The sequence below is a fragment of the Equus caballus genome, chromosome 14, assembly GCF_041296265.1.
Source record: "Equus caballus isolate H_3958 breed thoroughbred chromosome 14, TB-T2T, whole genome shotgun sequence".
Lineage (NCBI taxonomy): Eukaryota > Metazoa > Chordata > Mammalia > Perissodactyla > Equidae > Equus > Equus caballus.
Window position 1 is genome coordinate 79,116,240 of NC_091697.1, and position 13,019 is coordinate 79,129,258.

Below are 13,019 nucleotides of genomic sequence, written 5' to 3' on the forward strand. Positions count from 1 at the left end.
GTGGTACTCTATTTAATAGAGGGTTTGGGGTTTTTTCCCCCCCTTTTAGGTTGCATGCAGAAAAGACAGATCAGAAATAGAAAAGAATGATTTCCTAAAGTCTCTAAGGAGAGAAAAGCTAGCAAAGAGTTCTTTCTGAAAAGATTCTGAGAAACCTGTTATAAAAGGGGTTGAGGGGGGAGAAGGGTTCATTAAGTAACTTCAAACAGTCTGCGGGCAGGATACCCGGGGGACAGTTTAGTGATGGAACCAGGATTTCCTGGGGCTTCGGAATGAATTCTAAATGTTCTACGAAGATAAACAGCAGGGTCAGCTTAAACACCACTATGTTAGTCATCTGTTAGAAAGTTTTGTGTCTAATTATTATTTCTTCACTCTTTGCTCTTGAGTTTATTTCCTTGATCTCTTCTGAGTACCCGTTCTAATTTAACTGCTAGATTAAACAAGAGTTGCTTAGTCTGTGGACTGTGGGGTTTGCTTCACCAGCTTGTTTCATTTATTTGTCTGGACACTTGACCCCCCAGAACTCCACTTCTATCTGGTGGCAGCTAATGCAAAAAGGAAGTCCAAAAAGGAAGATTTCCTTTCAAAAAGGAAGATTAATTCATATTTAAAAGCAAGCTTTGCCCCTGCTGCCACATCTTGGAGATGGCATTCTATTTTGTCACATGTGAAAATTATTTTTAAAGTATCACTTATTTTTAATAGAGAGGATCATGAAATTCAGTTCTCTGAGGTAGCAACATTCCTGCCTTGATGGTTAGCTGGAACATTTCTTCAGACAAATAAGCAGAGAATTTATTTTTTGCCTGAAATATTGAAGTAGTTAAGTTAAAAATAGATTACCTGGATCAGTGATTCTAAATCCTCTATGCTCATTAGAATTTCCTGGGGAGCTTTTAAAAATTACAGATCCCAGGTCCCAAGCCCTAACCAACAAAAAGGGGGAGTGGGGCCCTGGCATTGTTCTTTTTTAAAAAGCTCCCTAGGTGATTCTAATTCACAGCCATGATTAGAACACTGATCTAGATAGCTCAAGGCCAAAAAAATTAAAAATAAGTAAATAAATCCCTATTTGGTTTTAATTTGAGGCACAACGATATTGCTTCAATGCCATTTGTTTTAAAACCACCAGTGCACAAAGTTGCCTGTACCTTTAAATCCAAACATTTTTCAGAACACAGTTAAGCCCTTTTACAGTCCATTCTCAACTGACTTTTCAGGTCTCAGCTCCCTAAACCCTATTTCAATCTTGTCAAACTCAAAGCATCTGAACACTCCCTGCACTTTTTTTCCTCCACGTTTTTAGCTTCTTGCTGTTTTCTTTCCATCATACCTGAACCACCTATAGTTGGCAAAATGCTACTTATCCTTTAAAGGCCAGCTTAAAAGTCATTGCCTCTGTGACACTAGTCACAATATAATTATTTTATGTAATGTTAATTTGTATAAATTCCAATCACTTGAATATTTTCCTGAAGAGACAAAGTCACATTATCGAGTGATAAGTGTACACAGTTAATAAGACCTCTCTTCAAGCTCTTTCTCAGTATCTATCTATCATATTGCTGCTTAGTTACTTCAATATCAGTAACTACTTAGGGATATAATCCTAGAAAGAGGCATTTGATTTAGCTTTATGAATTATTTCATATAGACATTTGAGTTACATTTTAAACAGTTGCAAATTCCAATATCTTTTATTACAACTCCCTGAATCATTTTAAGGAAAACCATAATAAATGTTTCTTTTCCGGTTTAAAATAGGACTATCCAGGCTTTTAAGAAATTAGAGATATTTAAAATATTAGGACATCCATATTCTTTTGCTATGTTGGATTTTCACCTTTAGTTACAGTGTATGTCTCAGATAGGAAATAAATGGATACAATTTCTCTTTCTTTACTCCTCTTGGCTTTGACGCCACAGGAAGCCAGCTTGCTAACTCCCTGATACCTGATATTTCCCTGACTAAAAAGACTCTCTGATGAGGATCAGCATTTTCCCCAAGACAAGAGTCGTGAATTCTCATCTTCCTAAAGATACATATGTCCCTTAAAAGGGTCCAGAATATTTCCTGCAAAGCTGCCTCAGTCATATGAGCACCTATTAGAGCTACTAGCAGAAAGGCTGAGAGAAGAAATTCATCCTTCCTGCCGCAGAAAAAACAAACGCACCCTAAAAGAGGCCAAGAACTTGAACATCAGCAAGATTACAGACCGGAGGGAAAAGCAAATGACATTTTGAATGAAAGTTTGATTTAAATTTTGTGAAATGTACAGATGGTAGAGAAGCATTTGTGTTAATATTCTGATTTTATGTATTTTTTAATTAGGAAGGTGATCGGTTTGTTAGGGTGGTCTGTCGTGGAGTCTGTAATTACACACATTGCAATTTCTATCTAGTCCCAAACAGAATTGCTTTTCTGGGACAACGTCAGGATCTCTTCAGGTAGGAAAAATTTCTGTAATTGAAAAAGTACTCAACTTTTAGGCAAGAGCTCATAACGTCCAGGTAATTCCACGCCGATGTGAACTGTTCCTTTCCCCCTCAAGGCTTTATTGATCACGACCCCAGATTTTCTACCAAACTCAATCCGGCTGAGCTGCAGGCAATACCACGCTAGGTGCGGACTGCAGACCCGCCACTGGAGGGCGTCTGGACGCTTCCAAATAGCTCTGAAGCGCCTGGAAAGCCCAAGCTCGAGCACTGGAAAGCGCAGGAGGGAGAACTGGATTTTTTATTTTATTGGACTAATAAATAAAGGGGAGAACAGGCAGGTTTGGGAACAAAACTAAATTGCTCTCTTTCTTGGGATCAGGCCTTCCCATTGAAGCAAACTCCCTAGAGAGCAAGAGAGAATAATACCTCGCAGGCCCGAGCCCGCAGAGCCCCGCGAGGGCGAGTCTCGAGGGTTCCCAGCCCCGCAGCGCCGGGCGCCTGGCTGGCTCCCCGGGGGGTTGGAGAACAGGGGGGCGCGTCCCGAGGCGCCGGGACTGCCTCGCTGTCAGGCGATCGCACTTCGGTGGTGGCCGGGGGCCGAGGCGCTGCAACCTGCTCTAGAAGTGCGGGGACTCGAGGCCTTTTCCTGTAATAAAGGAACTCCTTTCCCGACCTCCGATTCTGCCCGCACTGGGTTTATTCAAAGCATTTATCCTTTGGGGAGTGGGGAGCGAACCAACCTCGGGGTTGAAATGGAAGAGGGGTAAGGTATTTCTGAGGGGCTCCCCTGCCGCATTCATTTCCTCCCTGCCGAAGGTTCGCGCTGAATTGTAATCACTTTAACACTGTGATTTTCTCGATTTAAAAAAAAATGTGTTTTCAGAGTATCACTTTTTTAAAAAAGTCTTGTTTCCTGCTCATGAACCTTTAAATCCCTGGTAGGAAGAGGGGAGTTGAAAGGCACATGAGAGATGCTCAGGTTTCCATATAACCCAGCGCCGGGCAACGTGCGTTGTGAACAGGACCGAGATTTACAAGAACACGTATTCCCTGAGGTTCCCTGCCAGGGCGTCTGCTGGGACTTCATGTCACCTGAGGGGCCCGGGAGACAGCTTTCGGCTCTCCGGTCAGAGTGGGAACCGATTCTTTTGTAATTGAAAGACCCGCCTCTCAGGTAAAAAGATGTCAAATCATTGCTCAGACCAGACGGAATTCAGCATCCAAAGGGTTACTCGGCGGCTGCTGAGCTCGGGCGGAGGAGAAGGCGCCTTGGCACTCCCAGTAATTCAATTAGTCAGGTTTCTGGAAGGTGGGGCCGGGGAGGGGGCAGGAGGCGTGGGGAAGGGAGGAGATTAGGAAAACGCCTCTTTCTCGTGGAGCAAACCAATCCGGTTGGAGTAAAGACAGAGGAAAAAACCTCGATCTGTAAGCAAACAGCAGGCCTTTCCCTAACTGGCTGCTCCAGCCATCCCCCCACCCTTTGCAAGTAAACTGCACGGAAGGAAAAAAAAAAAAAAGCAGCCCACATGACCCGGACCGCGGCGGCAGCAGCGCTGGCTGGGCGCGGGCTGGCGGCGCCTCCCCCTGCTCGGCCCGGAGCTCACACCCGCGCTCGCGCCACCCGCCTGCCCCGCGCCCTGCGCTACACGCCCGGGCGGCCCCACCCCCCGCGCCGCCCACGTCCACGTTCACGCGCGCGGCCTCGCGCTCCGGTGCGGCTGCTGCTGCTGGGTCGCCGCTGCTGTCGGCTTTACACGCAGGTCATTAACGAGGGGGCGTGCCCGAGGAGATTTTTCCCATAAAGCATTTTTTCTCTTTTTTTTTTTCTCTTTTGCAAAACTGACTTTTACCCCTTTCCACTTCTCGCCAGTCGTTTCAGTCCCTCCGGGCTGCTCGTGCTGCTGCTGCACTCAAGTTTATTTTCCCGCCTGGTAGGGATTTTAGGATTCGGTTGGTGGTTTTCACTTCTTGTTGCTACTGTGCCCAAGGAGGGAAAAAGGAGCAGCTGCGGGAGAATCGGGAAGGTTTTCTGATGTAGTCATCGGGGAGGTGCCACTCGCTCGTGCGCTCTCTCTTTCTCTTTTCCCATTTCAAACTGATTGATGCATCTCTACAAGTTGCCGGGCTTGGGGTCGGACCAGTCGAAGTCGCAGGGACACTTCTGAGGGCTCACCCGGGGCTCTGGGCACCGCGTCTGGGGGCTCTGTCTTGCTCCCGGAAGGCGATCGGAGACTGACATCAGCCCATCCAGGAGTTGGAGCGATTCATTTGAAAGTGATTGTTTCCCTTCCCGCTCTCCAGCCGAACACTTGGGGTAGCGTCGTCCTGCAGGTTTGGGCATCCCAGCTCCGCCTGGCTGGCTGGTTCGTAACCTCTGCTCTTCATTCACTCTGGTGCACCCACACCCGGCCAAGAAAAGCACGCGCGAGAAATCCCCGAGGCTCCGCCAGCGCCCGGGGTGTCGTCTCCCGCCGCCGCCGCCGCAGTCCAACTCCGCCGGGGGACCTGCCGGAAGACGCGAAGAGCCAAACTTTTCTTTGAGGTTTGCGAGGCAAGACCGCTCCTCGCCAGCTTAGCTGCCGCTTAACCAGTTCCAGGACGCCGGCGGGGTTGGGTTTGTGGCTCCGGATCCTCACCCTTCTCGGCGCACCGCCCCAAAGCCGCACTACCTACGACTCCTCCGAGATTTCCAGGGGTCGCCCGGTTAAGGAACAGAGGAGGCGGGGGAAGGGGGTTCTCAGACTCCCGGGACCATAGGCGCGAAGCCCCCCATCCACACGGAGCCTTCCTCCTGCGGTTTGCCACCGGCCGCCAAAGTAACTTGGAGAGAAGCAGGGCGCAGTGCGAGGGCCCTGGGCGGCGGCGGAGCCGTGCGCAGCCCGTGGCGCCGACGCTGAGCCGGGCCCGGCGGGCCGGTGTATGTCTCCCCGCGGCCGCGGCGCGCAACTCCCGGTGACTGTGCAGCGTGCGCCGCCGCCTGCCCCGACCCGCGCTGCCGCCGCCCGGCCCGGCGCACACCTCCTTCTCCCGGGGTGACTGGCCTGCCGCCGCCGCCCGAGACACAGCTTGGCACCCCTTCCCCCGCCCTCGCCGCCGCCACCACACACACGCACGCTTCTCTCCATCTTGCGATTCCTTTTTTCCTCCTGAACCCTCTAGTGGGGGTGCGAGTTTGTCTTTATCCTCCTCACTCCACCGCCTTCTTTTCTTCTCGGTCTCCTCCCCCTCCCCAGCTGGGTGTGCGCCTCTTTCCTTTCTCGTTCTTCATTTTTATTTATTCATATTTATTTGGCTCCCGCTCTCTCGCTCTCTCTCGTCCCTACCCTCCCTCCCTCCCTCCGGGTCCCTGCTCTCTCTCCGGAGTGGCGCGTCGGGGGCTCCGCCGCTGGCCAGGCGTGATGTTGCACGTGGAGATGTTGACGCTGGTGTTTCTGGTGCTCTGGATGTGTGTGTTCAGCCAGGATCCGGGCTCGAAGGCCGTCGCCGACCGCTACGCCGTCTACTGGAATAGCAGCAACCCCAGGTAAGGCAGTGGGGGGCGGAGAGCGGGGCTATCAGTGCCTCGGGGCCCTGCGGAAGGAGCGGCGACGGCGGGGACCGGCGCGCACCGGCCGCCGGCGGCGCGCACCCTCGGAGCCTGCGTCGCCCTGGCGCTGATGGCTTTGGAGGCGCCTGCTGGAAGCGCTCCCGTCGCGCTCCTCTTTGTTAAGCCGCCGCGGAGAGGCCGGGCGCCCCTGGGAGTCCCCGGGGCTGCCCAGCCCGGCTGCCTCTGCGGAGCGCGGGGAGACTCGGAAAAGGCGGGAGCCGGGGAGTCAAGACATCTCCGCTTCCCCGCCCGGACAGGCTGGCCAGCATCCCAGGCTGGGCGCAGGGCTTAGGCAAGGGGAACCCGGGGTGCGCGGCGTCAGGAGCTCCCGCCTGGAGCGTGGATGCGCAGGGACTGCGGGGAGAACCCGCCAAACATCCCCAAAGTTTTTTTTTTTTTTTTCCTTCTCCTTCTCTTTTCCCGGTGCGCTCAGAGAGCGCACGGGCTGGGGTAAATGAGAGGGACTGAGAAACGGAAGCTTTAGGGTTTTATTTTCCTCTTGAACTGCAAGGAAATTATCCAGCCCCTGGGTCAGTCTGGGTCCGGCGCGCTTGGCAGTAGAGAGGATTGTCCCACCTCCCCCACCCTTCGGTGGGCTCAAGGTGCCAGAAAGTTTGATCTAATGCCGGGTTACGTCATTTGTGCGGAGCGAGCTGCTGGAGTTGGCCGCGCCGGGAGGTGGGAGCCCGTCGTTCGCGGCCTGGCGGTGTGCAGCCGGAGGAATACGCGCGGTTACCTGGAACCGTTTTGCGGGCGTCCCCGGAGCCCGCCGGGTACGCGAGAGGCTGGAGGTGGGCGCCTCGGGCCGCCCTTGCGCGCCTGCTGGACCCTGACCACCGCGGACGTCCCTTGTTCACGGACCCGGGATGTGGGCTGGGGGTGGGGGTGGTCCAGAGTACGGGGCGGACCTCTCCCTATTGAGAGCGGCTCCGAGCCTTACTTTCTCCCGGGCCTGTGGGCAGCAGTCGGCCCCGCCGGGCGCGTATTGCTCTGCCTCTCAGGGACCGAGGCCAGCTTCCAGCTGTGGGCTGGTCTTGGTGCCCACCTGGGACGGAAATAGCATCGATTATACCTAAATCCCAGGTTCTTCCCTGAGCTGGAGTGGAAGTTGGGAGAAGAGAGGCGGGAGGCCGAGGGGAGAGTGTGGTTGCTCCCCGCTCAGCGCGCTTGGGGAGAGGGGACCCGCGGGCGCCTCCAAGTCTTCCTACCTCCCGGTAGCCCTCTCCGCCAGCCTCCCGCCATCCCTCGTTGTGCAGGCATGGGAGGTATTCCCCACTTGAAGTAATGTCAGCTCTGATGAAGATGGACAGATTTCCCCAGAAGCGGTCCACCGGTTGCCGAACAGAGAGAGAGTCCCCCCGCCCTGCTAATCTTGGAAGGATAGTCGCATCCAGGTAGCCCAAGTGCTATTTGCACCCACTGCCTGGCAGAAGTGGAGACATCCCCGAAAGTTTGGTTAAAAAAAGTCTCATGGAGGTGGGTGGTTGGATGGGGAGCTCTTTTTTCTTTGACATGCCACTTACCACTGTTAGGAAAAGAGAAAGGGAAGCCATCCTGCCGGAGGAGATGCCTTTTATTAAAGCTGACAAGACAAATAGAGCAAGCTTTCCAGTTGTGATGGTGTTAAAAGCAAGTCTCATTATGTTGGTTGGTTTTATTCCCCTTTGGGCTTTATTAGACAGCATATTGAAACAAGAATTTATATTTCTAAACTTTAGCACCTTATTAAATAAAATAGTGAAATTGGTTAGTTGAATTTAGGACATTTTGCTCTTGGTTGTCTTTTTCTTTCCCACTCCAAACTTCACAGTGTGGTCTTTTTCTCATAGTATTCATTTATTTGGATACTTGGGTGTCCCACTCATCCTGGGTTAAAACAGGAAGAATCAGCAGCACCCCCACGTTCTCCCTCCTCCTTAACCTGTCAAGCGAGTCTGAGTTAGTTTGAGGACATTTTATCTTAGGTTATCTCTGTTTTATGCTTTTGATACTGTTGTTTGGTTTGAGATTAGCACATTGATTTTTGTCACAGGTCATGTTTTTTAATAGATCTGCCCTTCCTGCAGAAAACTCTTCTGCTCAGGATGCCATGGTGGCTTTGAACCTGCACAGACTAAATTAGTCTGTAGAATTTTAAAATACCAGGACTATTCTCAAGTCACTATTTTAATTTGAGGTTTGTGGCAATACCTTTCTATTTGATCATTATCAGTTTGATAATGTTCAAAAGAAAAAATGATGTACCTGCCTGCCCCCCCACCCACAAGAGGTTCAGCTCCAACTGTAGTATTCTTAGGAGTTTCTGGATGCATTTATCTTTGTATGTTATCACAGTAAAACTGACTTTAAAAAATAATATAATTTTAAAAGTATGTAATGGTAGGCAGATTTATCTCTGAAATGTTGAGTAAGATGGTGCTTTTTTGATGCAGTAAGAAAAGTCAGCTTGGATGTGATTTTAAAGTAGACAAATGCAAAATAACTGATTTAGAAAGAAACATTAACAGTTCATTACGAAAGACTGAAGAAATATTTTAGAAAATTAGCAGGGGTTTGCAAAATTTTATAAGGTCAATGGTTTACATTTCCTTTTCATATATGTTATTATTTTGTAAAGTGAGTTAGTTATGCCTTTTGGGTTTACGTAAATTCTGTCTTTTAAGATTTTGCTAACCTAGTAGTATAACCAGAAGACTTCAGTCTTTAGAAAACAAGTGGAAAACTTTAATTGCAGCTTAAATATTTTCCTCATAGAAGAAAAGTTCGGTGGACACATTAAGCTGATAATGGGTACTGTTGCAAAATGAAGTAAATATATTTTAGCTTATACTGGACTTCAATTTGAAATTATTTTTAGATACAATTAGAATTAAATATTACATCTTGCTCACAGGGTTTAAATATCTTACTGTGTAACTTGTGTAGTCGTAGGAGTTTATCAGCTGCGTTGGGTATCATTACTGGCATATTGATACCATAAGCATCCATAAATCTAGGTTCACAGAGGAAAAATAATAAACTTATTTGCTGTCACATAGTTTTACTGTTAGAATCTGTCTTCCCAGGTATTCACTTTTGGGAAGTGGATATTTTCAAATGCTGATAACTTTTTAGTTACCAGTATTTATTAGGTGGTGGGCCAGACTGATTTTGTGTTGAACTGGCACAAATCTCTGAAATAGCAAATGAAATCAGTCTGAATAGAAATATCTGATAACATTTGCCTAAATGAATCTTCTATATTAAGAAATTTGAAAAGTTGTATGAGTTCACCTAAATAGTTAGAGTAATAGAATGATCTTTTTAAAGTATGCTGAATTCTGAACTGGCGTGTTACTGAGTAATGAAAATCCAAATCAAGGAGAATATAACTATTTGTCCTTAATTTCTTTAAGAATGTAAAAAGCTTTTAAGTAACTTCTAAAAAGACTTTCAGTAATAAAACTTTATTTACGTTCTCCCTTAGTAGCTACACTTAGAAAGATAGAGATGACTCAGTATTAAGAACCTGCCTCTTAATCTGAAGTGTGCTATATAAACAGTTTGGTGCTTCCACTGAGAATATTCTTTTAAACACTGTGTGTATATTGGAAAGTTCTTGGATTCTTTTGACCAGTTGTCAAAATGATGCTAGGATAATTAAACATGTCCCCTCCTGGTTGGCATTAATGGATGGAATAGTAAAATAATACAGTGGCAAATATAATCACTGTGCTCTAAGAATCCTGCTTCTCTTCACTGGGTGCTTTGCTTCTGTTAAGGTTTGAGTATCACCAATTTAAAAGGTTATTCTCTTAAGGAAAAAAATATCTATAATTCATCTGGGATTTACTAAATTTTAACCTAATCATATGTTTTCTTTGGACTTTTCCAACTCTTGCAGGGACTTGTAAATTAAACAGTTTGAGTTAGAGTAGCAGGTAATTGACACCATTTAGTTCTGTTAACGTGATCTTGGAGTTGTGAAAGTGATGAGAATTCCAGGTCAATACTCTCAGATCCTTCGGGCAGTATGGGTTATGTGTATGTGGCTAAAAAGCGAAAAGTAGTAACATTTTTTTCCCTAATCATAATCCCTTGGGTATTTTTCCTCTTTCAAAATTCACTTGTTTTATTTTTAAAAATCTGAGCCATCAGTTTTATTATATGTATACCAATATACCAGCACTGTGCCTTTTCCACTGACAAATAAATGAAGTCAATTTGGTTGAAATCCAAGAATTTGTTTTGAGGAAAGATGGAAAGTTGATCTGGGCTTTGAGTGATTTTTATCACCAAACTTTAAAGGTTTAACCTTATTTTTGAAATTTTAAATGTTTCAAATAATATTTTATATGTTAGAAACATGAAAGTTCTTCAAGTAAAAGGTTTTACTTAGGATCTTTTAATTATATTAACTCCGATCCTCAGTATAATGTATCACTTTACTGGATGTAGTAGGGTAATTTTATTATTTTGATATTTATATCAGAATTTATGTAAACGGGATAAAAATAAAATAGCATGATGGAGATTTATATCCTGTAGTTTTACCCATATCTGTTTATAGGAGACCTGAAGTGAATCCTGCCCCTCTCTCCCTTTTTCTAATCTAGAAATTTTTAAAAGACAAGTTTGCTTCTTGTTTTTGGCCATTTTTGCATAGAAGTTTGAGAAACAAAGTTAGCTACTGAGATGTTGTGTTCCATCCATTTTATGCATTATATTATATATTCATAATAAGCCAGCAGAAGTAGTCAACTGTCTTTTTTTTAGGTGACTGGAACATCAGTGCTATTTGAGGCACACTTTGCTGTACAGTCTAATTTGGCGTTTCCAGTGTGAGACCAAGGTCAATAAACTCCTTGTGATTCAAAGAATCAGAGAGAGCCTTCAGTAGTTCATTACTCCTTGTTAGTTGATTTTGGTGGTATTAACTAAACCATTGGCTCACTGAACGAATATCTTGTTGCCACGTGTGTTCTGGCTGATAATCAATAGTTTTAAAGGCTTCCACCTTTGAGGGCTGAGGATCAGTTTTGGAAGGAGCACTTTAGTTATTTGGGGGCAAATGAACCTCGTGAATTTCTTGCCATTTAATCTTGCAAGATGCCTTCTGAACAGGCATTTCATTGCATTCTGCCCACTGGCCTGATTTCCTGTTGGAGAGGGACAGATAAAGATGAGCGCCTCCTTTTCTCCCCTGTTGCTCTGAACCAAGCAAGCTACCAGCTTCATGCTGGGCCAAAAAAATGAATGAATACAATTAGTCCTTCAGGAGTCCTGGCCTTTGCAAGCTTGCGAGAAGTATATGCCAAAAGAATGTACCTTTGAGAGAGAGAAAATATTAAAATATGAAATGAATAAAACATAAGAAAATGTTAAGAACAGAATTTTACGTGTGGGTAGCATTTGGTCTGTTGCTTAGTGGGTCCCCCCCCCACATAAAACATTTGCTTAACAATGTTTTAAAAAGATGCCACTCGGTCCTCTTCATTTCTGTGTTTGTTTTAAATAATTTCCAGTAGCAATGAGGATTTAAAAAGCTCTGTTACTTTTTGAGTAATCAACCACTCTGTGTTGACTGATTACATGTTATCAATTTTCTTTTCAAAAACAGTATACAAACTGTTAAAATAGCAGCCCTGATTAGAATGTCCATGTTGAAAAGGAAGCCTACATGTCACTAAGTACAGTGAGGAAGGTGCTGGCCACTTACCCAGAACACTGAGTCAGGATCAGTCTCCCGAACTGAGAAAAAATTGCCTTTTGATCATTTGTGACGGATGACACCTTCATATTCAGGTATAAAAACCTCAAAGAGGAGTCTAAGAAATGAGGTATTAATATTCGCTTTTAGTAATTTGTCTTACGATGGTGGTCTTAGACAGCTAAACATCAATAAATTACTGTCTCTTTTAAGGGCCTGATTTATATTATTAGATTTATATTTCAGTCTGCTTCTCAACCTGTATCCTGAGCTGTTTTGTCGAAAAGTTTCTTGTGATTAATTTGAGCTTCCAGTGTTTCTGAATGGGATATTACTCACTACCAGGAGATCTGTTTCCTCTTAAATTTGTCTGCATTTATGTTTTCAAAATTAAGTCAGTCCTAAACAGGCGGCACAATGACAGAGAACCACTGTTTAAAATTAAAAAGTGGTAATCCAAGTTTTTCTGTACTATAACTGTTACGCATAGTTTTGAGTATAAACAAAAAAATTCCTTATATCTTACTCTTCCCGATAATCTGTAATCCTATTGTACACTGAAGGATTTATTGGAAACGACTGAAGTCTGTGCACTATTTTCCAATCTAAAATGTATGTGGATGTAAACTATTAATTTTGAGGCTTTTGAATATAGTTTTCAAACATTGAGCCATAGATTTCAGTAAAAACATTATTTTAAAATAGTGAAAACTCCTCCTTAAGTTAGCTAGTTGCTGAGAGACAGTAGGATACCACAGTGATGGTTAGCTCAGCTTTCATTCAGGTAGAATTCTATCATTTTCAATAAGGAAAAATAAACCTTTGTCATCTTTAGAAACATCCTTCATACAATTGACAGTTGACAGGTTGAAGAAAATGTTACTGTCAGGTCTTATTTTCCACTCAAGTGAGAAATAAAAATAGTTTTGAGTGATTTTTAAAAAATCTATTTCAAAATTATTTTAAAATGGAGGCAAATATTTCTAATTTTTATGTATATGTCATAGAATTAATCTGCCATTTGCTTCAAGGAAGGTCAGCAAAGTGCAAATCAAGGAGAGATTGTCTAACAGTTAAGTTCCTATAGTATTTACTTTAAAAAGCCAAATATAGTTGATTTATTTGTAACAGTGTGTCACTGAGCATTTGATGATGGGGTTCTTTGAGAGATATGAGATATCCATGTTGTTCCTATTATTGTTTATCAAGTGACCTGATTTCCAAGACTGATGATCATGCTTCTGATATGAAGTATACGTGGGAATTTTGGTCCTGTGATATCTCCATGTATATGCATTGGGT

At 45.0% G+C, this 13,019-nt stretch overlaps 1 protein-coding gene across 2 annotated transcripts in view; it reads left to right on the top strand.

Annotated features, from left to right (window-relative positions):
* The first annotated feature begins 3,975 nt into the window (after positions 1-3,975).
* EFNA5 (ephrin A5) overlaps positions 3,976-13,019 on the top strand; it is a 272,447-nt gene continuing 263,403 nt past the window's right edge. The window contains exon 1 of one of the 2 annotated variants that reach the window (XM_023617907.2): positions 3,976-5,965. In XM_023617907.2, coding sequence (XP_023473675.1) covers positions 5,841-5,965 — 125 coding nt within the window. In that variant the 5' untranslated portion in view covers positions 3,976-5,840. The remainder of the gene's footprint in view (positions 5,966-13,019) is intronic. The other variant, XM_023617908.2, reaches the window with a different exon arrangement.